General features: G+C 42.0%; 2 protein-coding genes across 2 annotated transcripts in view; both read left to right on the top strand.

Annotated features, from left to right (window-relative positions):
* arid3a (AT-rich interactive domain 3A) overlaps positions 1 to 8,427 on the top strand; it is a 49,487-nt gene extending 41,060 nt beyond the window's left edge. Inside the window, exons 5-9 of the mRNA XM_071917242.2 lie at positions 1,436 to 1,619; positions 2,098 to 2,342; positions 2,849 to 3,139; positions 5,119 to 5,208; positions 5,800 to 8,427. Of these exons, the coding sequence (XP_071773343.1) occupies positions 1,436 to 1,619; positions 2,098 to 2,342; positions 2,849 to 3,139; positions 5,119 to 5,208; positions 5,800 to 5,945 (956 nt within the window). The 3' untranslated portion in view covers positions 5,946 to 8,427. The remainder of the gene's footprint in view (positions 1 to 1,435; positions 1,620 to 2,097; positions 2,343 to 2,848; positions 3,140 to 5,118; positions 5,209 to 5,799) is intronic.
* A 4,703-nt stretch (positions 8,428 to 13,130) lies between these two features.
* On the top strand, positions 13,131 to 25,394 carry ctdspl3 (CTD (carboxy-terminal domain, RNA polymerase II, polypeptide A) small phosphatase like 3). The gene is made up of 11 exons (XM_071917248.2): positions 13,131 to 13,405; positions 15,281 to 15,404; positions 15,857 to 15,997; positions 18,367 to 18,484; positions 18,923 to 19,028; positions 19,861 to 19,947; positions 20,774 to 20,836; positions 21,285 to 21,364; positions 21,617 to 21,743; positions 23,242 to 23,337; positions 24,430 to 25,394. The coding sequence occupies exons 1-11, from the start codon at positions 13,277 to 13,279 to the stop codon at positions 24,493 to 24,495; spliced, it is 1,137 nt and encodes a 378-aa protein (XP_071773349.1). The 5' UTR covers positions 13,131 to 13,276; the 3' UTR covers positions 24,496 to 25,394.
* Positions 25,395 to 25,451: the final 57 nt, after the last annotated feature.

The raw sequence follows: 25,451 nt of genomic DNA, 5'->3' as shown, positions 1-25,451 counted from the left end.
ATGCAGGCCCGTCTGTCTGTCAGTTTGTCATCCTTCCTGATATTATCAGAGCAGAAGACAACTGACATGTGCTCACAGCAGAAAAACCAGTAGTGGTTGTTGACAGTGTCAGAGCGGCTGATGGGCGGGTCTGAGCGCTCGACTCTGAGGAGCTGACAGCGCCATCTGCAGGCCAGATGGAGAACTGAGGCAGCGCTCCCTCTGTATTCAAACCAGAGGGGAGGATTACTGTGTTTTATGTTGAATTTTGGGCCTGAGCTTTATCTTCAGGATCACACTGACTGTTTGAATGAGTTTCATTTGTTATGCAGATTAGTAAAGTCTCTGATTTCTCTCAAATATAAAAGACGTTTGTCACAGATCAATAATCATATGCGGGTACTGATTAGATTTTGTCCAAAGGCATTTCGTCTCTTACTTACTTTGTTACTTACAGTGTCTGCCACTGGTGTGCCAGACACTTTGGCATTCAAACAGCCTCTGCCTTTCTCTTCTAAAAATCGACTTTTCTAGTGAAATCATGAAAGTGGTTGTTGAATTTTAGGATCCACCGGCCACTTTGTCCACTGCCTCCACCCCCGTGTTTGTACAATAAATTTTACCACCTTTTTAGGCTTTTAGGCTTTTTAGAGACAAATCTTTACTATAATGAAATAAATAAATGACACATCATGCACATCATACTGTAGTAAGTCATATCAAACTGATAAAAATTGTGTTTTTTAATGGAGAAAAAAGCATCAAGTAATTATTTTTCTGCAGGTATAATTGATTTTTGACTGTATCTAAGTCATTTGTAATTTACGTTGATTGGAATAATTTCCAGTGAAATTATTGTGAAAACAAACAATTCCTCATTTATTTACATGTATACATATTTAATTATATAGCAATATGTTTATACATACCTATATCTATACGGTATATATGTAAAAATCTACTTAAATTTATATATACAGCACATATTTCCATATCCATATTTAAGTAAGCAATCAAGACTAAACCCATACAATTTAATGCTCCATTCTCTTTCTCATGCCTGGTAATCGTCAGCAGCATAAATTTACATAACCCCACAATTGTTTACAATCTGTTTTATTGCTTTTACTGTTTTTTTTACTGTTGATCTATTATTTTCACTAGTATTGTTTCTACTGTTTTTTATGACCTAATTTATGTTCAATTTGCGCACTAATTTAATTTCTTCCCTGCTGAATCCTATTACTGTTGCTGCTGCAGCGACCTAATTTCCCCACTGGGATCAATAAAGTTTAATCTTATTTTATGTTCGCTTATTTTGCTGCTGAATCCTTCTGCTGACGTCAAAAAAAGGCATTCCTGTCGTGGCCACATTTCTGTTCTGTTGACCTTTCCCCTCTGTGTGTGTGCGTGTGTGTGTGTGTGTGTGTGTGTGTGTGTTTGTGTGTTGTCCCAGGAACCCCGGTGAATCGTATCCCCATCATGGCGAAGCAGGTCCTGGATCTGTACATGCTGTACCAGCTGGTGACGGAGAAGGGCGGCCTGGTGGAGGTCATCAACAAGAAGCTGTGGAGGGAGATCACCAAGGGACTCAACCTGCCTACCTCAATCACCAGCGCAGCCTTCACCCTCCGCACACAGTCAGTACACACACACACACACTCTCACACACTCACACACACTCACTCACACACACACACCTACAGTTTATTTTTGTTGGTTTGAACCACAGTGGAAAAACTGTCTTTGTTGTATTTTTGTATTTGGTTCGTTTAGGTTCAAACTGACCAATTACAAGCGAACCAGGGCTTGTAAACAAAAGTCACATGACTCACAAGTAGCTCATTTATTGGACAGAGTTTTGGTATGAGAGAGGGAGTCAAAACAAATCTGATTCCAGTTCCTGTAACTTTAGCTCAGCATGATGGACTTGTCTGTCTCTTCTTCTGTGGTGTTCATACCAGTTAAGAACACATGAAGAAATAGCTGAATGTGAGCATCAGTCCAGACTTTATTTTGTTCTGCTAGGCTTTCCAAACATGAGGAAACTCATCCGTGTCCTTCTACCCATAATCCTTTATGTTTTAGCTGATTGTAGACCCACTGTGTTCCTCTCAGATACATGAAGTACCTTTACCCGTACGAATGTGATAAGCGGGGTCTCAGCAACCCCAACGAGCTCCAGGCGGCCATCGACAGCAACCGGCGGGAGGGCCGGCGACAGAGCTTCGGCAGCTCGCTCTTCACCTACTCCCCCAACGGGACGCCCACCATGCTCTCCTCGCCCAAGCTGCCCATGGCCGGCATAGGCATGCCGGGCACCAACGGAGCCTCGCTCACCCCCATCCAGAAGATCAAGAAAGGTAAGATTTGAGAGTCCAGCATTACGCTGCGTTCAGGTCAGGTGGGAAGAACCGTCAGAACGAGCTGATGGTTGAAAGCAACGACTTGGAAGAATCCACATATTCAGACTGGTTTGTATGAGGGGTGGAAGGAACAAAAGTTAAATCATAAAAATAGATGTGATGAAGATGCAGGAGTGATAAACTGATAAGTGACTTGATAAATCTAACGTCAATTTGATTAAAACAGTGGTGATTTGATAAAAACAGGAACCTCCATCATATCAGAGGTGGAGACAATGACTGGCCGATATCTGATATTTAATAAAAGGCCAATATCAGCCCAATATGTCAGTTTAACCCTACTTGGAATATAACTAATTTTAAGTAAACACTAATTTCCATCCTTTTACAGCAGAATCCTTCAGCTAAGCTCCCTTACTGTCAGACTTTGTTTGTATTTGGATGTATTTGAGTAAAGTTCCTCTTTAACCTGTGCCGTCTCCCCCTCTGTGCTGTGGGACCAGAAGAGGAGGTAGGCCAGTCTCTGTCGGGAGTCGGGCTGGGTCGCTTGCCGGCCGGGCCCTTGGCGGGTCACTCGGTGGCGGCGGTGCAGGCGGCGGCGGCCCAGGCGGCCATGGCGGCTCAGGTGGCGGCTCTGGAACAGCTGAGGGACAAACTGGAGGCCGGCGAGCCACCGGAGAAGAAGATGGCGCTGCCGGCCGAGGAGCATCACCGACTGCTGCAGAGAGCGCTGCAGCACAACCTGCTGGCCATGACCGCACAGATACCCATGAACATCCGCATCAACAACCAAGGTACGGTCTCTGTTGTAGTCAGTCGCCACAGGGAGAACGTTACAAAAATGACTGCTGTCTGGTAGCTCTTTCCCTTCCCTCCGAAACTCAAACTGCAGCGACAGAAAATCCAAGCTCCGCCCACACTGTTTGACTGACAGGTGATCTCTGGGAAGTGTAGTGCAGAAACACTACAGTGAGGCTGAGCAACAAAGATGGAGACAAAAAAAAAATAATTTTGTCATTTGTCTTAATTTTATGATCAGAGTAGATGATCAAAAGACTGACATGTTCTTCAATTTATCCTGTTTTCTCTGCTCAAACAAAAAGGCTATAGGGTTAATATTTAGAATTAGCACTTTCATCATGCTAAAGTAACCAAACAGGAGCAGTTTTGGTGCTACAACCTGAACTAGAACCAAACTTAAGGCCCAAACAGAGAGAAGTGGAACCAAAACATGGTGGAAACCCCACCTGGGTAAACAGAGATGTGGTTTGGTGAAACGAGTTCTGCTGTGTATTTTTAACACAAGAAATCTGCAAGAAGGATATCGTTGTTGTTAGACAAAGCCCACACATCTCTAAAATGCAGATTTGTCAGGAGTGAAGAAAAGAATTCAAATGTTCTCCTCGACGCCCATGTACCTTTGAAGTCCTACACCGGGGTTTAGCTGAGTTCAAGGGCTGAGGTGTCGAGAAACTCTCTCAGCTCATGAATGACAATGTAAACTTACAATTCAAGTAACAAAAGACAAAATGTCAACATAGCAGTTGCACGGTTTTTCGGCGACAGCTGCGGTAACCAATGACAAGAGGGAGAGAAAGGGGAAGCGGGGGGTACGGCAGCAAAATGACGCTCTGTACCACATTTACAATTAGCATGAAATGCAGATGAATTCTGGAGTCTTCAGACTTAAAGGTGCCATTGTGGTTTGTACATTTTACTGTTTTACCACAGAATTCACGTGAGGTGCATTTCGCCAATTTTCACTCTTTGTCACAGTTAGTATTTGACTCTTAAAGGTTTTTTTTTCACCTTATCACAAACCACAATATGCAACAGAGAGGAAGTAACCCATAGCAGCTCTATATGTTGACCCATTTAGCATATAGAAGCAGTATACATGTCGTGTGTCTGTGTGGAGATTCCCCTCACCGCACAGAGACACTCTGATCTTCGAGGAGTCTACAGGTTTGGTCTTACTGTCTTTCTGATGAAACGCACTGCCTGTTTCTCAGTATTGGGAATGCAGGTGATTTCAGGGAAATGTTCAATTGGACGGTTATGCAAATACTTCTTGCTTTGGCAGATGCAAACTTCATTGTTGTGTTGCAGGATAGTTTATCAATTCCTTCTCTAGGTCTGAGTAACACTTGAGTTTATAACAGCGTTATTCTGCTGTATGAACCTGTGTATTAACTCATGTGGAAGTATTGTAAGTACGCAATAGTACTGTATAAGTAATTCATGAAATTTTATAAAATTGGGCAGTAGATTTTGCTTTTAGTGTTGCCTCAGTTTCTTTTGTCCATTTGGTTTGTAGGTTCTTAAAGGAAAAATCCGCCCTAAAACACTTTTTTAAAAACAGCTATTGGTGATGTTCCTTTCATTTCTGGCTCCATTCAGTAGTTTGTTGTATTTTTCTTCTTGGTGGATAACCGGCCAATCGTAGACGAGGTGACGTCACCTCCAGATATTTCCAGCAGCTACAACGGAGTTTGATATCAGAAAATGTTTCAGCGATCTAAAACATCAATGGGAAACGTGAGGTTTTGGTGTCAGTCAGGGGGTTGTCAAAAGGCATTCTGGGAAATGTAGTAAATCACTAACTGCAGTAGAAGTAGATGAGGCAGGTTGAGGAAAAGTGGGTTCACTAAAAAGTAAATTACAACACAACTGTCCAGGTTGTGTTCCAGAAGCATCCTGTGCAGTCGGTGTACAGGTGAGCAAAGTGTTGCTGAATGGATGAGTTGGGTAACGCAGCTCTGTTTCCCTGCAGACGGCAGACAGGACTCGGCCCTGAACCTCACCACCAACGGCATGAGCAGCATCAGCATGTCAGTGGAGCTGAACGGAGTGGTGTACACCGGTCAGTACCCGTCACATGACGCGGGACAGGAAGTCGGCCTGATGGCTTCCTGTTTCAGTTCCTTTATCCTTTATTTAATCAGGTAGTCTCACTGAGATCAAGAGCTCTTTTTCAAGAGAGAGCCTAAAAACTTAAAAATTAGACAACGAAAATACACAAAAATACATTTCAGTCCAAAAATATCAATATATAGGCAATATAAAAGTTACACTATAATACAAGTAATTTTGAGACATTTTGTTTTGACATTTACCCTTTTCTTAAGTAATTCTGCATATATATTGATATTTTATGTTTCCTCACATTTCATACTGCATATTCACATTATTTTCTTTGCATCAGTAAGTTTTACTGCTGTTAATTTGCACACCGCAATAATGCCGTAATCCATACTATTTCCCATAATTTTGATTCATGTATTCTACGTAACATGGTTTAACACTCAAATTCTATTTTCTTTTTTATTCGTTTTTCTTTATTTTATTTAATTTTCTTCTTTAAAGTTTCATCTTATCTTTAAAAAAAAATATGAACAGAAAAAAAGGAGTTATCTTGTGTCCTAACTGTGCTGTCTGTTGTTTTCCTGTGCAGGCGTCCTTTTTGCTCAGGCGGCAGCAGGGTCGGCCTCGTCCGCCGCCTCCGGCTCGTCCGGCGGCTCCAAGGCCCCCGGCGGCCGCATCGTCTCCCAGCAGCAACACACACCTACCTCATCCGCCTCCAGCAACCCGTCGTCTTAACAAACCCCTTCCCCTGTATTTTATTTTATTTTTTATTACCACGCTAACTAAAGCCAAATACCAACCTCATTTTCTACAGTCTATGCCAAAAAAAAAAGAAGAAAAAAATAGAAACCGTACAGGAAGACACAAACTGAAACTCAGACCACTTGAAATACACTATCTCAGGTTTCCTCTCACCAACTCACCTCTTTTGTTCTTCATAGCCAAAATGATTTAGGAAAAAATATATCCAACGCAGAGCCAGTATATGATAAGAAAAGATGTATGCACAACCTGTGAATAATTTATTTCTACATAAATGTACAGATGATCGGAGAACAAAAGAGAAGGTAATAACAGGAAGGGTAATGCACTGTTTACACACACAGCTACTGACTGACAGAGATGTTTATCCTCTAGGGGAAAGATTTTTTTTTATTATTTTACAGTATCATTGTTATTATTATCATTATTGTTATTCTCATTATTGTCGTTGTTATCATTATTTTAATCATTAACAATCCTCTCACTGCAGAAATAAATCTATATATTTAGGATTCTATAAAAAAAAAAAGAAGAAAATTATGAATATCATCTATTTTTAATCAGAAAAGCTTTAAAGGTATATGTTGTTTCTTCAGGGCATATATAACAAAGGACCGTTGTGACCTCATTTTGTGTAAAACCTTGTAATGGACCTCATTCACACGACGGCCATTTTGAACACTTGGGGTGGGAAACTTTACCTGGAAGAGCCACTGAACATTTAGCACTTCACAGATTCCCCACTGAAAAACATATTAGAAACAAATAGATATCAAGAATGCGGAGGGATATAAGTTCACATTTTAATATATTTGGCTCATTATAGCTAGCTATCAGAGTCTATCCTAGGTAGCTAGCTAGTAGCTTACTAGCTAGTAAGCTAGCTAACTCCCCAGCTAAATTCAAACAGTCGTAGTTGTAGTTGAGATTTCTAGCTGATTTTAGGATTGTTCGGTCTATCTGAAGTCCTCACTTATGTGAAGTAACGTTGGTTTTATATATATGCTAATCTTCCGGGTGGAGTTTCCCGTCGTGTGAATAAGGTCAACGGTGCAGCTGGAAAAACAAATCGAAGCCTTCGCTGAGATGTTTCTCCTCGCTGCACCTCGACTGGCAGGACTACCGAGCCCCGGCGGCGTCCGTCAAGCCTTCCTGACGCGGTCCGGGGCTCGGGTTTCACACAATACACTTTGTAGATTGTTTCTCAGGTGTCCATCAGCTCGCTGTGGAATTATCAATCTGCACAATAATATCCTTTAGTCTTCTCTACCACTCTACAGAGCAATGCCTTTTCTCCCCCCAAAAAATAGCTTTCTCTGGTGAAAGGTGAATCTTATCTATTTTCCACCGTTTTCTGACCTGGCCTGATTCTAGTGGAGCGATCGTCTTCAGGTCGGACTCTCTTGCATGCCTGTATTTGTAGATAAACCCTTTCAGGGATCAGGAAGGAAGCAGGAAACGGTGATCTCCTATCAGAAACGAATGGGAGTCATGTGTCCACTAAATCCTTATCGTAGAGACTCTCAGATAGACAATCAAGTGTCGGGGGAAGCTATCTGTGCTTCAGAAAAAATGTATCTTGACAGTTTCTTCGGCTCATATCCGATGTCTTTTGTATTATATCTTACAAAGAGGCTTTTATTTTTCCGTTGCCAGGGAGCTTTTGTTTTTCCGTTCCAGCTTTGTGTTTTGCATGACTTAGTGCTTCTTCTGATCCAAGTGCTTCTTATCCTGCGCTGCGACGAGGACAGAGTCTTCTTCAGACCGCCTCGTCTATCAAGGATATTACACAGAATGTCTTGTGATCCTCTGGCTGTTTTTTAAATGTTGCTTGATCGGGGCTTTTGATATTGTGGGTTCAGAGGTGATCCATACCTGCAGCTGAGTGCTTGCTTGTGTCTTAGTGTTTGTACGCACACTCACTGCAGTGAGTGTGAGATTTTTAAATTGAATCTGCCGCTGTGCAGATACCGTGTCACCCAGTGAGTAGCTGGGTTTCTGCATTTTGAACTAGATCAATCGGTCAGCTTTTTGAACTCTAACCTGTGTTACCTCTCTGACTGTTGGCTGTTAAAGATTGTTACTCGCTCCCCTCCCCTACACAAAGCTGCCCTATTCCTACACAAGTTAGGAAGTAAATCAGGCTTTGTCAGTAGGTTCTGTTCTGAGGCCTTAACATAGCGTGAGGTGACGAGAGCGAACAGTACCTCCGTCTGATCTGTTTTTACTGTTCCGGCCAGATATCACCAGATGGGTGTTGTGGCGTTCATTCTGTTCTCGCTCCAGGGTGGAAATCACCACCGGCCACCGGACTAATGCTGTAAATTTACGCTTTCTACTTTAGCAGCCAGTTTGGCAGCTGAAGCTAACCAGCCATCATTTGGAGATCTATTCTATGCTTAAAGTGTAGTTGGCTGGTAAAATAGTGAAAGTGGCTGGTTAACTTTTGGATTAACAAGCCAGTCTGGCCTGTAGGCAAAAGGTAGTTTCCTGCCCTGGCTCACTTTATTACTTGCTAGAACAACAGATTGGAGTTTAGTTCTACAAACATTTCTCTGGAGCATAAATAATCTGATTGATTGATTTAAACCCCAATGGGCGGAGCCAAAGAACCACAGTCTTTAGCCCCGCCTCTAGACTCTTAGTCTTGTTCAAAGCACAAGTAAGCTAACTGGCAAACTTGCACAGAGAGAACTCAGAGCAAACTTTAATTAAAAATAAAAATGGTGCTCCAGCATTCATGATGTTGAAGGTCATCAGCTAGCTAACTAGCTTGCCTAGATAGCTATTAGCTAGTATGGCTAATTTGAACTTGGAAGGTCAGCTAGCTAACTAGCTAACCTAGATAACTTAGTATGGATAGATTGTTTTTTCTAGTAGCAGAGCGCTAGGCTTCATAATATTACCTTCCCCCTCTCTTACTTCTTGTCTCCGCCCACTGAGGTTTAACTCAACCAATCAGATTATTTCTGCCTCCAAGAAATGTTTGTAGAGCTAAAACTAAAATGTACGCTACAGTGCAGCCTTTTGCCGGCAGCTTTATACTGGTGTAAAATAGACTAAGGACCTTGTTCCTTTGTTATTGGCTGTTCACCATTCTGTCCATTCTCTAGAGTCGGTCATTGTTTATCACTGGAGATATCAGTCAGTCTGCGGAGATAGGAGGGACAAATGTGGTCAAATGTGTTGTTTACATAATGTTTTTAGTTATGCGTTTGGTTAGCCGGCAGACTAGTCAAACCTCGGACACTTTGCCTTTTTAATAATGTGAATGGCATTTATGCAATTTTGACTCATATGACCGAGTCTGATTTCAAGACTCTCAAACCCATTTGAATATTGATCAGGTTTCCGGTGCAGATTTGCTGCAGAGCAAATGAATGCAGTTGTACAGTGAACATGTAGATCAGACAGATGTGGAGCAGGCAGTGCCTTCTGGCTGAACTGGCTTTTTTCACAACATCTTCCATTTGGTAGATACCTTCATCCAGAGCATCGTTCAGTGACGTCACTGCACACAATTTTATGGGTGGCCTCAGTGGGATTTGACCTTTTAACCCTTTACATCCTGAGCCACACAGGACGGCATTCATCTTAAAATGTCGGTGCATCTCTCAGCTTCTATTGACCTCGACGATACAAACAACGATACACAATGATGTTTTTGCTCGAATTCATTAGTCAGCTTAATGGCACACAGAAAGAGAGAGAGAGACACGGAGAAAGATGCTCAGCCTTCCGTCTCTCTCTCTCTCCGTGAGTAACAGATGTCACCGGCAGATCCAGTTAGGGGAAATGGCTGACAATCAAATAGAGACATGCTGTGGCTGAAAGGATTGGTTGGGAAGGAGGGGAAGAGGAGGGGGGGGGGAGTGTTATAGGAAGGAAAATTCAATCAATCCCGATCTAAAGGGTCAGCGCTGCTCTTTTAGATTGACCCTGTGACCTTTCGGCCCCTGAGGCAACATTCAAGCACCTGCCCATTTCAGCGGATCCATGTTTATCGCATATCCATCGACCTCGCTCTCTGAGGTATTTGCATCCGAACAGCGGAGGTACTGCAGCGCTCTCTCTCTCTCTCTCTCTCTCTCTCTCACATGCTTCAGGATGTACGCAGCAGCATCCTCCATGTCTTTAACTGCGTAGTAGCGACAATCAGGGGAAAGTTACGACAACACCGTATTCCTCCGAATACTCGCAGATCCCTTTCGACCACAATGAATCCCATCCCCTCTCCTCTCTCTCTCTCTACCTCGAGGCCTAAAGCTTTGGCAGATTCATTCGCAGCCACACCATGACAAGGCAGGCGAAAAGCCTCATGATGATGATAAAGGTTACGCTGGTTCCTAAAGAGTTCGTTCCGGGTGTGAAGGAGATTGTGACGACCGCAGACAATCGGAAATCGGCCACGATGTGATTCACAGCGGTAAATGATAATCACTTTAGATGAGTATTTGGCAGGTTTGCCTCCTGCTGAGGGAAACCAGAGAGGAGCTGAGGAGTGACTCAGGTGTGTTCATGCCTCCCCCTGGTGGAAAGTTTTGTTACAACGCACAATCACACAGAGCTTTGTTCTGTTTCGTCTAAATGGGCACCTAGTAGGGTTACAGGGACGCCGATATTTTTCAAATTTGACCATTTTCATGACAAAAAAAAATCCACTTATTCACCCTTTTCCCCAGAGTTTCCTTCTTGTCAGGGTGGAAAAGCCTCTGAAACTGCATTTAGACCATCATGGGACACTAAAACTCTCCGCTGAAACCCAGTGTTCTGTGTCTGTGTTCAGGACAAACCTCCGTCACATCAGAGGTGGAAAACATGACCGGTCGATATCTGATATTTAATAAAAGCCCGATGTCGGCCCGGTGTATCGGCGAACCAGTATATCGGTCAAACCCTAGAACCTGGTGTGAATCCCAAGGCCAGTTGTTTAGGAAGTTTCTGGTAGATCTAAGCATGGATCGGTGTATTTCTCTGGACTGTGTAACTTTATCGACAGGCCTACAGTGACATGTGAACACAATGATGAGAAAGTAACAAGATGCCTTCTGCTGTGACAATTGTTGTATGAATTAACCTGTATGAAGATTTATTAATTAAATAGAATATTTCTGAAATGGCTTTTCAGGGCTGTGGATTATATCATGTTTATATTATTATATTTCTGTTTTGTTTTTTTTTGGTGGTTTTTTTCTTTGCTTTTTTTTTGTGGATATGCTGTAGTGAGCCCAGCACACAGAGATTACATTTTGAGCAGATTTATTAATATAGCGATAATACTACTAATGATGATGATAATAATAATGATGATGTGATGGTTTTGGGAAGCTCGTGATGGGCGGAGCATGCTTCACATGTCTTCATGAAAGTTGGAAAAGTCGGAACTGAAACGAGGCTCTGTCTCTTCGTCTCGGACTTCTCAGGAAAATCTACCTCTACCTCCAGTTTGACGCATTTTCCCAGCAGGGCTCCAGTTACAGTTCAGCTCACAAACCTTCTTCACTTTACTTTCATTGTTTTGGCCGCTGAAGATTCTTCTTGGCAGGGAATTTTTTTAATTATTTTTTTTAAAGTTTACCAGGCAGGTGAGCCAGGAAGTTCATTTTGGACACTGAGTGGCTCTACAATACAATACATTACCTTACAATATTACATCTCTTTCCTCACCTTATCTCCAGCCAGAGTCATAGAAAGGCTGTGGCTCTTAATGGTCTCTCTCTCTCTCTCTCTCTCTCTCTCTCTCTCTCTCCCTCGTCTCTCTCCCTAGCTCTCTGTCTCTCTCTTTCTCTCTCTAAGTCTCTCTCCTATCCAACTCTCTCTCTCTCTGTCTCTCTCACTAATACTCTATCAAACTCTGTAATACTTTCTCACTCTCTAACTCTAACACTCTCTCTCTTTATCCCTTTCTCTCTCGCTAAGTCTGTCCCTCTCACTCCCTCTAATACTCACTCACTCACTCTCTCTCTCCCCCTGTCCCTCTCTCTCTCTCTCTCTCTCTCTCTCTCTCTCTCTCTCTCTCTCTCTCTCTCTCTCTCTCTCTCTCTCTCGGTGTGTTACAGGTTATTTCTCATGTAGCACTTCTGCAGTTCAGTTGGTCATTACAGCACCGACAACAGTGAACCTCCGGCTCCACATTACTACTATTACTACTACTAGTACTATTACTAGTAGTAGTACTACTAGTACTATTACTGTTACTAGTAGTACTACTACTCTGGATATACAGGCACAAAGTCTTTCAGTCTGTTCTATAAATGTGTGCTTATTCCTCCTTTTTTTTTTTTTCTATGATGTTTTTATTTTAATGAATGGGATGTTTCCCAGTAACCATGGAAACAGTGCAGTGGAGGTGGGCCGTGTTGTGCCTCTTCAGTGACCAGTTTTTAGCACCCAGACCACACATTAACCACCTGTGAGATCTGTTTCTACTACATTAAACCTTTTTTTTCTTTTTTTTTGAGGGGTGAAGAGCTATTCTTGCCTATTTACTCAATGTGTTTGTGTGAATACTTTTATTTTGAATCTGAAATAAATAAAATATCATCTTTCTTAAATGTCATCTGAGCTTTGAGTGTGATTTTTATTTTAATTTTATTTTTTTACAGATGTAGATCAGGTAGCCAGCCTACTTTGGCTGTTAATGAAGTAAACTGGTTGTTGAAATTGAATCAATAGGACCAGAAATCAATGCATTTATGCAAGTATTATGTGAGTATTGGAGATTCATCCTTACATTTCTGTTTGTGTATACAGAATTTACCCAACATAAGGCAGTTTAAAACATGTTCAGGAGAGAAGCTATCTTGCTTTCCAAACACTAGTATTTTTTCTGAAATGTTATCTCAGTCTTATTCTATAGTCGAAACAGAATATATGTAAGAGAAAATCTTTCCAGAATTTATTCACAATAGGACGTTCAGAAACTAGGGCAGGTTTCCTTCTGCTGGGCTGGATGAAGCCCGTGGTAGTATTATATTAGACTCATGTCACATACACAATCGCACTGTATCTTCAACACTGCAACGTGACTTGGGTCTCACGTTGACACTGGAGCCTTCTGAAGCACCGCCCAATAATAACAAACGTAGCGGCGAGCCTATCGCTCCCCGGCAGATTTAAACCCTATGGTGAAAATGATTCGAGAAGAGGCAGGGACGAGCCGGGCGGAGCTACCGGAGCCATTGGAGCTACCTAGAGGAAGAAAAGCTGGTGGAGCTACTAAATCCAACCGTGTACCTTCATTATATTGAAGGTTTTTGGTCGGAGATATTTTATGTTCATAAGTTTTATATACAGAAGGAAAAATGAGACTTAGGTCTCGAAAAACCACTGGAGAGTGTTCGTTAACGCGGAAGAACAACGGCCGACGGTCAAGCACAGCGACGCCGAGAGCAACGCGGCTTTCGCAGGCTGAAACTCCGCTTCAAACCAAGGTAATGTTATGGTCTTAATCTAAGTCACTAACTGTGTGGCCTTAACTACGCTAACTAGTGCTAGTAAACGTCTGCATAGCTGTCGGCACCAATAAGGTTAGTTTAAATCGTTTTGTGTTTGTTTTGTTAAAATCGGTCATTATTCTGATGCTAGCTAGCTGGCTAAGCTAACGCTTCCACAACAAAACAATACACAGGCGTTGTTGAAGCATCCGCTGGACGCACTCTGGCTTTTTCCTGTTTGATCCTTACTTTCTGCGGAGTGAAGTAAACTCCAGATTTAAGGTATACAACGGGACGAGTATCCAAACAGTTATGACGATGTTATGGTGGAAATGGCTGAAGTAATCAGGCTGTTCTTAAAAAGTGATGCTACAAAATTGTGCCAACGGTTTCTTATTTGTTTTATATCATGGCTAACGTAGCTACATTCAGAAATTGAATGAATGGGTGTTACCAGATTCGGGATTGCCCAAGGGATGTGCCCCTTTCTCTTGTATGGAGAGAACTTCACCAAACTTCTTTGAAATGTGGCATATTAATGTTTCTTTCCTTATCTGGAAAAACATAACTGAAGGCGTTTCACTAGTCTTTAAGAGCCACTCTTCAATTCGGCATACATCCCACACCAAGCAGGATTCATTCCAATAAAATTTCATAATTGATTCGCCTCTCATTCCCACAATCTTGTTCCACCAAAATACACAATGAAGGGCGGTAGCAAACGGCATGAACCAGTTCTATAAATTGAGATTTAATTAAAATAAAATGCTGCTTCTTATATCATCTATATGCCGAATTTACCAGAAGACTCGAAAGTTTATAAAAGGTGTCTATTTACGTTCTGTTGGGTAGCTATGTACGTGTGGCGATAAGCACATTAAAATTGTACATTTGGCTCTCCATAAGAGAGAATGGAAGCAGTATAAACAAAAATCAGTTATATTTCAGAAAAGCATTAACCCCCCGCCCCCGACACACACGCTCTTAAAGACCGCATCTTAATATAACTTGCATGAGTTTAATCTTAGTTACTGTGATGTGTATATAAGGGATTTGTTGGATTATGGAGGCGGGTAGATGGACTTTAGGTGGGTTTACCCTCCTACGTCCCTGCATATGGTTTAGTGTGTCGGGTCTGCTCCGCCCCTGCAACGTGACGTGATGTCTGACACAGGATTAAACATCCCAGTTAGATGTGAGGAAGGGTCCCAGTAAGTAGGTCACCAGGCCACATGCATGCAGCCTGTTTATCCTTGCTTGTTTACCATAACAGTTTTGCTTATTGTACAGAACAGAATAGAAACTTTATTTCTCACATGTGGAAATTTGCCTTTGGCGTCACTGTGGTACATTTGAAAACAGGCAAGATACAATAAATGGCCTATACAATCCAACACCACAAGATCCAGCGACAGCACAACAGAGCTCCCACTGCACCTTCCAGTTCATTGGTTATTGACAAAACAATGACAAATTCTGCAATTCCTGGTAGTGAAATGGTAGAGATCCATGTGGTAAAGCCATGTTGGATAAAAGACCTCTTCAAGACAATATTTGTGGTTCTGGGCATTCAGTGTCTTAGTCTGAACCACACATCTAGGACAATCCCATTGTGTCTTTTCATAATTTTGACATCAGAGTTGAAACCGAGCTCAAACATGGTCTGAATTAAACCACCGCAGGGATACGGATACCAGCTCCTTTCTCGAGCCAAACTGCTGGCACAGATGGGTCAAGTGGCCACTGCAGGCGGGCTTTCAGAGGTCATGACCAGAGTCCGCTTTATGAAACCATCACAGTTTGACTTTCAAACCGCCGCAGACTCTTTAAAGCTGAATATAGCAGAGACGGCAGCATTTTTTTCCTGTGCAGGATGAAGAGACGTTGGCCGTCGCCTCCCCTCACTCAGAGGACGATGTTCCCCAGATGGCGAGGCGCCCTCTGGCCCGAGGCCGGGCCAGGAAGAGAGCCATCGCTGTCGACGACGGAGACACAGGTATATCTCAAGGCAAAGAGCCTTACTGTAGGCAGTGTTGAGCAAGTTACTCAGAAAATGTAATCAGAATCAGGTTTATTGCCAAGTAAAGTTCACACTACAAGGAATTTGCCTTGGTATGTAGGTGCATACAATAAACATGGAGAAAAATAGGAAGTAGAAGTAAAAGCACAACAAGTACTGTAAGTCGATATAAATATATAAAAAAAAAACAACCAAAAAGAGATATTTACAATACTCTTTACTCATTTAAAAAGTATTCACATTACTTTACTAATTCCTCAACAGCAGCAGTATTTAGTTCCATTCCTCGTTCCATTACTTTGCATTTCGTTGGTTCCTTGTTTTTCCCTGAGTTTCACATTGCTGTTGCGTATCAGATAATCTTTTACATTACTGTTACTGAAAAAAGTAATCACATTACTGTTCTTGTGTGTGTGTTTTCTGTCTAGATTTAGCCTTCAAGACCCCGACCCGGCCCTCCATGCGTCAGCAGCGGGTGTTGTCGGAGATCAACGCGGCGTCTCCCCGTAACTCCACAGCCAGAAACATCTACTCTCCCATCGTACGCTTCCTCACGCCCAGCAAAGAGAGTGAGTACAGCGACGGATCCTGTGTTTCCTGTTTAGTTCTGCTCATGATCCATTCACACAGGACCTGGTAGGGCTGGGCAATATATCGGTATTATATCGATATCGTGATATGAGACTAGATATCGTCTTAGATTTTGGATATCGTAATATCGCGATATGGCATAAGTGTTGTCTTTTCCTGGTTTTAAAGGCTGCATTACAGTAAAGTGATGTAATTTTCTGAACTTACCAGACTGTTCTAGCTGTTCTATTATTTGCCTTTACCCACTTAGTCATTACATCCACATTACTGATGATTATTTATCAAAAATCTCATTGTGTAAATATTTTGTGAAAGCACCAATAGTCATCCCTACAATATCGTCGCAATATCGATATCGAGGTATTTGGTCAAAAATATTGTGATATTTGATTTTGTCCATATCGCCCAGCCCGTGACATCTCACATGTGGCTTTGACTTACAACTGAACATTTAGCCCACTTCATAAATAATACCGAGATATATATCGTGTATCGCCATTCAGCCTAAAAATACCGAGATATGATTTTTGGTCCATATCGCCCAGCCCTAGGACCTGGCATCATGCAGGTTCTTAGAAAATCTTAAATTGTATAAAATTCACGGCCTTAAAGTCGGCCTTAAAGTCTTAAATAGAGTTTCATTGAGCTTTTCTGGAGAAATGTCTCAGGTTGCGTATAACTGTATTCTGATAAAGGTCTGTTTATTTTTCAGTTTTATTTTTGTGGCAGAATTGTTCCAAAACGGAGTACAGACTGGAAAGTGAGTTTTGAAAGCCAGAAATCTCAGCAGCTGTTGAATCGTTGGTATTGATTAACAACCCAATCACTCAGATCAGTACTTGGTAAATACTCAAGTTTAAATATTGATAGTTCAGCAAAAAAATGGTATCAGTGCACAAAGGAAGGAAAGAAACCTTTTCATCCATCGGCAGCAGGGACAGAGTTTATAAAGCCACCAGCTGCTTCTTTTTGGGGTTTTTTTTTGACCAGCACATGAACCTTGATCAAAACATCAAGACGCTGACTCCTTCCTGCTTTTTCCAGCTCAAAAACATTTCTAAAATGAAGGTCAATTGTGTCTCATTGTGAATTTGAAATGATTATACATGCTTTTGTTTCATCCAAGCTAAATTACTGTAATTCTCTTTTCGCTTGCCTAAACAAATCGGCTTCGGGGAAACTACAAGTAGTTCAAAATGTCTCAGCAAGACTCCTGTGCAGATCCAGCTTATTGATTTGTCTTCGTGTTTTGTTTTGTGTGTCTTAACGTTTTTATATTACTTATTATCTTTTATTGCTTTTATGATTGTTTTATTGTTGGCGCTCTGACTGATGCTCACTCTTGATCAGTGCCGTATAATTAAACTTTACTTACTTACTTTGACTACTTCACCAGCCACTTTGGCAGACATCCAGCCATCCTGTTGGAGGTCGTTTTCTATTCTCAAAGCCAAAGTGTCTGGTGGAGTCGACTAACTTTCCAGCCACAGCATGAATATGTCAGCATCTTCATCTCTGGTGGCTGGTGGTATTTTCCCACCCTGCGTGCACCTAATGGAAAAAGCAGTGTGAGCTGTTCAGTGTAAACGGCTCAGCGGGCTTTGATGTGGTGAGATGACATTTGTCGTTGTCGTTATTGGCAAAAGGCAAAAGGACTCGCTGTGTCCTGTTAAGAGTTCAGAGCCTCGATCCAGAATGAGTCGGTGCAGCATCAGTTGGAAGTCTTGCAGGAAAGATGAGGGGAAAGTTTGTTTTTTAAGCGTTTACTCCTGTAGTCTTTCAAATAGATGTTGTAGGGAACTGGGAAGCTTTGAACTGCTGGAATGGACTTCTTCTCCATTTTGCACTTGCGAGGCACAGCTATTGCTCATCCTACTATAAAATGAGGAAAACTGTCCTTCTGTCTGTCTGTCTGCATCCATTTTACTCCTCAATGGGTTGGCCAATCAATCTGAAACTGCACATGGGCATTGAGCATTGGCATAGGCAGGGAGTGACGGAGCTGATTTTTCCATTTTCCCAAATTTACGCTGTTTATGCGCATTTTTGGCAAGTCTGCACGTAGTTGTGGCGCGCGCATCCCCGGGTATGGACTAGTGAAACTAAATCACATTAGTAAGAAAACAAGGAAGCGTGGGGGTCTGATTGGCTGTTGACGGCAGACAAAAAGTTCAGCTGTGATCAACTTTTCTCCGCCGACGAGCTTGTTGAGCGTCCGCACATCGGCTGAGTTTCCCCGGCCGCTCAGCTCTGTAGGAAATGAAAGAACATCTTGCTGATCGTGTTGCTCACAGTGAAAACACGGTCAGTGTTGGGTGCTGATGTGCGGTCTCGTTCCTCTGTCCAGACGTGAAGCGTTCAGGTGCCGGGAAGGACGTGTTGATGAGTCCGGAGCAGTGTGTGTTTGGCTTCGGCTCCATGGACCTGCTGGCCGGAGACGACGACAACGAAGACGTCTTCAGCCCGTAAGTCTCCCAGCATGCCTCAGTGTCTCTGCTGCTGCTGCTGGCATCAACTCAGATATCTTCATCTGGTTTCTTATAATCTGGATAAGAACTCATTTGGCTATTTGTGAACAGGATGTGATGTCAAATCAAAAATAGCCTAAGCCTAGTATTTGAAATAATAGTGCAATAATTCTTACTGGGATCATTCTTATCTTCTTACTGGTATGTCCTCTTGTTTATATTTTAATGATTATCAAATACACCAGTTAATTAATTAATAGGGTGTCTGTGTGCATATTCCTGCACTGCTGCATCCGCTTTTGATTCTGGAGTCTAATCTGTACCAAACCTGTCACTGGATCCCTTTGTTCTTTACCTTTTTTTTTCCCCCACCATCTCCCTCTCTCTCTCCTGGTGTTAATGATTGTTTATTCTAACAGGAATTTTGTTTCCCAGCTTTACCTTCATCAAGAACATCCCGTCCCAGCAGTCCAAACCCAGTGTCAGAGACATTCCCCCCAAAACCAGGAGCACCCCGGAGGCCACGCTGGTGCTGGACCTGGTGAGTCCAGTCCTGCTGCTCCCTGCTCAGCAGGCCCGGGCACGAGAAGTCGAATACTTGATTAGTCAAAATGGACACTGAACTTGACATTTTTTTTTTAGAATGGATAATGTACAGCAATTGCTAAAGTTATTAACTTGTGTCAAATACAAAATAGTCCAGTCTAAAATACTCTGGTTAATGATCTCCTTTTTAAAACAATTATGGCTAATGATTATGATCAGTAGTGTGGGCAGTGCGGTCAGTTTGGTAAGTGAGTTATATGCTTGTATTCCTTCACAAGAACTAGGCTCAGACATACTAACATAGGGTTGTGATTTTGTTTCCCATTTCTTTTAAATCTCATCAGGCCTATTGGTGTATTTTGTGTGAAATTTATAACCCGTTTCCTAATCCAGACGGACCCATGAGAACATATAACCTACACTGCAAGACAAGGGTGTGACTGTATAAAAAGCGTTAATTTCAACTATTCATTTTGACTCTAAAATTCATGTCACGATTTGATTTGTGGGGAAAAAAAAATGAAAATGCTCATCCTGCTGCGCACATTTATCAATCACCGTTAAATAGCTGTGACTGTTACAAGATATAATTGGGAATCAATTAGACCGTCCAAACGTTGGGTGTATTAACTCATGTAGAACTTAATAATACTACTGTGGGTGGAAATGACAATTGGATGCTCTAAACTCTTAAACATGGGGAGTTAAAGCAGAGATCGACTCACCTTGTACTTGGCGACGTCACCCATCATCACAGAGCAGAAAGCCGTCTTGGTTTTATACTATACTACAGTAAGCTGACTCCGTCTCTGTGTCTGTGCCTGCAGGATGAAACCCTGATGTTCAGCTCTCTGAACGTGATCGAGGAGGCGGAGTACACCTTCCACACCTCCTTCCAGGACCATCAGTACAAGGTGAGCACAGTTTTTGAATTTTAGATACACAGAAAGCAAATCAGTTATACATGACTTTCATTTTAAAAGTGCTGTGTGTAGCATTTTAACATCATTAAGTCATTACCACATTCATTTGAAGACTTTACTGTAAACAAATGAGACTCCGCCTGGTGGATCTGGAGGGAAATCTGCTGGATCGCTTTACGGCACAAAACAGGAAGAGGTTCTGTTCTTCCAGAGCAAACGGAGCTAAAGCTGAAAGAGTTTCTGGCAGCAGATGGTGGAAGGAGGGAAAGGAAGATGGAGAAATCACTTCCAACATGTTGATCCTCTTCAGGGAGGGGGAGGGAGGGGGCAGGAAGCAACGGGGCTGATGGGAAATGTAGTCTTAATGTGGAGAAACACTAGAACTAACAACACTGCTGCTGTGAGCTCGATCGTCTCCAGCATGCTCTCTTTTGTTTACAGTCGTTATACCAAGGTAGCAATTAATTTGACAGTGATGTATTGATGTTTAAAATGCTCCATGCAGCTCCTTACATGAAAACAAAAGATTTTTAATGATGCATCTTATTAATGAACATACATTCATTCATTTTAGGCATTTATCTGATCCTCTTATGCAGAAGATCCAGTCTGTCCAACACAGAATAAATGCAGCAGTAGAGCAAGCTTCACTTTCTAGATCACCAACAGTACAAGCAACCGATAGTCAAAACAGAGATTTAGTAAAATATTCACGCATGACAGAAGTGCTAGGTGAAGAAATAGGAACTGTGGAGAGAATGTAGAATATACTGTGTATTTATTTATTCATTTATTCCCTCCCTCATCTCCTCATCAGGTATACATGATCCTGCGGCCGCATGTGAAGGAGTTCCTGCAGTCCATGGCAAAGGTCTACGAGGTAAGTTTCACGCCTCAGAAAACACTGAGTTTAATTTATTTATAATGAAGCTGCCTGGTTCATGTGTGTGTGTACAGTAGAGTTTTCTTTGGACAAGCAAGTGCTTTCTGTCTGTATGTTTTCAGTGACGATATTCATCAGGTAATATTTAAATCTACGAAGTTATGACTGAATAATATTATAGGCCCGTCTGATTAACCTCTGCTCTGAGTTTAAAGAACACACACATTCTCTCCCTACTTCTCTCTCTTTATATATACACACACACACACACACACACACCACTCTCACACATTTCTTATTTTCTTCTCTCTACACAAACAGTAAATGTATCTCTCTCTCTGTGTGGCTTATCATCTTTATATGTGCAGATAAACTCTGGTAAACTGTGTTAGCGTTGTGCTCCGGGTGGAATCGGTTCCAGCTGCTGTTTGTGTTTCTGTTCCAGATGTTTGTTTACACATCTGCCAAGAAGCAATACGCCGAGAAGATACTGGACATCCTGGACCCGTGCAGGAAGCTGTTTCGGTGCGTCTGCTTCCACCTGTGTTTCATAAACGTTTTCCAGAACCGCAGAGACTTGTATCGGGTTTATTAGCTACAGGCTAACTCTTCTGCGCCCGTATTTTCCCGTCAGTCGACGTGATTCTTGCTGTTTTTCTGCAGTCTGCCTCGTCAGCGTCTGGGATTCATCCAGACTGAATTACAATGAGTTCAGCGGTAGAGTTAGCTTCGAGCGTTCGGCATGTTGTCTGACTTGTTGTTTGTGTCTTTTTCAAGGCACCGTCTGTACCAGGACGACTGCTCCTGCGTCCTGGGACACTATGTGAAGGACCTGGGCGTCCTGGGGAGAGACCCGGCCAAGACGGTGGTCCTGGACAACGCCCCCCACACCTACCCATACCATGTGAGCACTGCTGCAGGACTTCAGCATTACAGAAAATAAAACAAAAAAATACGAGAATCCATAAAGAAATGCTGCAGTCCTGTCAGGAGCCTCCTGCTGCTCTTCTTCTTCTTCTTCTTCTTCTTCTTCTTCTTCTTCTTCTTCTTCTTCTTTCTCCTCCTTTCTCCCCCATCTTCTTCTCCCCCTTCTTCTCCTTCTCCTCCTTCTTCTCCTTCTTCTTTCTCCTCCTTTCTCCCCCTTCTTCTCCCCCTTCTTCTCCTCCTTCTTCTCCTTCTTCTTTCTCCTCCTTTCTCCCCCTTCTTCTTCTCCCCCATCTCCTTCTCCCCCTTCTTCTCCTTCTCCTCCTTCTTCTCCTTCTTCTTTCTCCGTCTTCCTTCCTCCTGCTTTCTTTTCTTTTTTCTCCTTCTCCTTTATCTCCTCCTTTTCCTTCTTTCTCCTTCCTCTCCTTTTTCTTTCTCCTTCCTCTTCTCCTCCTTTCTTCTCCTCTTTCCTTCTTCCTCCTTCCTCTCCTTTTTCTTTCTCCTCCTTCCTCTTCTCCTTCCTCCTTTCTTTTCTTTCTTTCTCATTTTCTCTCCTTTCTCCTCCTTTCTTCTCCTCCTCCTTCATCTCCTCCTTTTCCACCGTCTTCCTTCCTCCTCTGCTTTCTTTTCTTTCTTCTTTCTTCTCCTTCTTTCTCCTTCTCCTTCATCTCCTCCTTTTCCTTTTTTCTCCTTCCTCTCCTTTTTCTTTCTGCTCCTTCCTCTTCTCCTTTCTTTCTTCTTTCTTCTCTTTCCTTCTTCCTCCTTCCTCTCCTTTTTCTTTCTCCTCCTTCCTCTTCTCCTCTTTCTTTATCCTCCTTCCTCTTCTCCTCTTTCCTTCTTCCTCCTTCCTCTCCTTTTTCTTTCTCCTCCTTCCTCTTCTCCTTCCTCCTTTCTTTTCTTTCTCATTTCTTCTCCTTTCTCCTCCTTTCTTCTTCTTGTCCTTCTCCTTCATCTCCTGCTTTTCCTTCTTCCTCCTTCCTCTCCTTTTTCTTTCTCCTTTCTTCTCCTTTCTCCTCCTTCTCCTTCATCTCCTCCTTTTCCTTGTTCCTTCCTCTCCTTTTTCTTTATTTTCTTTCCTCTTCCTCCTCTTTCTTTCTCCTTTCTCCCCCTCCTCCTTCTCCTTCTCCTTCTCCTTCTACCTCTCCAGTCTGCACATTCACACCCTCTGGAGGTGATGTGGAGTTTCATCCTGCAGTATTGATCCTCTGTAACATTCAGTATTTAATTCAATCTTTCACAACGGTATTGAAACAGTATTTAAATTTCAGTTATCGTCTCAGTTACACTTCTACTGCCCAAAATGTTTTAGATATTTCATGTTAAGATGAATTTCAAACATAAAGACTACAGTTATTCAGTTTATTGTAACTCCCTCTTGTCTCACCTCTGTACAGTGACAACAGGGAAGACAGAATTTGTAGAAGACAGAATTTGTATTAATTGAAGGTGATTTTTTTTTTTAATTTTTTTTTTTGTAGCTGATGAACACGATTCCCATCAAGAGCTGGTCTGGAGCGCCGGAGGACAGAGAGCTGCAGAGGCTCGTCCCCTACCTGGAGAAGCTGTCTGCTGCTGTGAGTCAGACTGTTATCAGATTACATCACGGTTATTACCTGCTTGTTTCATTTGTGGACCGTTGGAAGGTTTTGTTTTTTTTAACTGGTAGAATTGAGTTTCTGTATGGAGAGACGTATGGAGGCCCATTCCCGCCATGAATAAAATAAAAAAGACTGAATTTTGAGTTTTTTTAATTGCCAGTTGTGACTTTATTTCTCAGAGTTCAGATGTTTTTCTCCCAGTTCTGATTTTATATTGCAGACTTCTGAGTTTTTTTACCCAAGATATAAAAAAAAGTCAGAATTGCGAGGGGGGGGGGGGGAGACAGAATTCGGAGAAATAAAGTCACAGTGGCGATATTTTATTCAGTGGCGGGAATTGTCTTCCATAGAGATGAGAGCGTCTCCTCTCCATGTCACAGGAATATTTGATCTTTAACCTTGTGACCTTGGTGATGTAGGAAAGGAAACTTATTCTACTGCTGCGTTCAGTCTCTCTGATGAAAGTGTCAGCTAACTGCCTAAAATGAAAATTTAATATGTTTATGATATATGAGTATTTTTTTTATATATATATATATATAGGGCTGGGCAATATTTTTTCACAATATGGCTTATGTAGGTAAAAATCACGTTAAATAATCAAATTGATGTTCATTGCATTGAACTGAGTGGTGATTTAAAGTGTGAAGTCAAACAAAACTGACAAATTGAGGTATGAAACATTTTAAGGAACATTATTTGAATATTTCAGAGCTTTTAAACAGAATGTGCTTGTTATCAGCAGCAGAATTGTGTGTCACGATATTAAAATATCTTCATATCACCATATGATTCCACTGAAAGACAGTAAATGATAATATTGAGTTTTGGTCTGGAGTCCTGTTCTACTCTAAACATCTGGTCAGCTGCTGAAACTGTTTGAAACTCTGATTATTTAACTTTATTTTACCTTCATACGCCACATCATGCTATAAATCTATGGAATACAAATCCTTATGATTATTGTGGTATTGATTTCTAGCCCTAGTCATTTCCGCCCTTAGATTTTATAATTAATCTGTAATAATTAATTTGTGTGTGTGTGTGTGTGTGTGTGTGTGTGTTCAGGAGGATTTCCGGGAGCTGCTGAAGAGGAGGAAGGATCATTTCCACCGGCTGCTGTCAGAAGACTGACACCGCTCCTCTCCTCTCCTCTCTTCACTCCTCTCCTCTCCTCTCTTCACTCCTCTCTTCACTCCTCTCCTCTCCTCTCCTCTCTTCACTCCTCTCTTCACTCCTCTCCTCACTCCTCTCCTCTCCCTCGGACTCTCAGATCCAGACTGAATCCTTTGTGCTTTTGGCTGAAAGCAGAATCCAGATCCAGTTTGACTTTTACTGTCTTGAAGCCGGTTGCTTTGTGTCCCAAAACACCCAGAACACCTTCTGTCTCCCCTAATGACTTTTAAGGCTGAGTGGTGTGGCGTTTCAGACACGCAGCTGGTGATTCCTCACCAACACCCCCTTCACCCCCCCTCTACCCCCCCACGCCACTTTCTACAGAGCAATAACGGTGTATGTGTAATTATAAGACAAAACTTGAAATATGTTGTTTATACTCATAACATTAATTTATTGATAAAAATGGCAAATCAGCAGCTGTTACCTGTATATATTTTAGATATGCTTTCATTTCCTTTTCTTTCTTTTTTTGCAAATAATAAAATTATCCTGTAAATGAATCATTCTTTTTCAGGCATACTGACTATTTGCTTTTGGCAGATATACATATATATAATGTATTTCAATACTATGTAATAATATTGATATTAGTCTTCATTCTGCAGTGAATACTGCTTCATGTCTCAGTGTGGGTTTATGTTTTCCATCCAGTCCGCTCCACATCGCTGCACAGGAGGAAAGAGCAGTGAGAATGAAACCTGTGATCAGAACAGTCTTTCCTCTCTTTCTCTCACTGCGCTTTCTGAAAATGAAAGTAAAGTTATTCTAGTTGTTGTTTCACTGGACCGTCAGACCCTCCTCAGCGGCCCCCCGGGGGTCCAGGAACCCACACTGTCTCTCATTAAAGTGCTAATCCATAAGTTTCAAGTTGGGTGTTTTTGTTTTATTTTATTTAGTCTCCATCTTTGTTG

The sequence above is a fragment of the Centroberyx gerrardi genome, chromosome 9 (genome assembly GCF_048128805.1).
Source record: "Centroberyx gerrardi isolate f3 chromosome 9, fCenGer3.hap1.cur.20231027, whole genome shotgun sequence".
Lineage (NCBI taxonomy): Eukaryota > Metazoa > Chordata > Actinopteri > Beryciformes > Berycidae > Centroberyx > Centroberyx gerrardi.
This window is presented reverse-complemented; position numbering and strand designations above follow the sequence as displayed.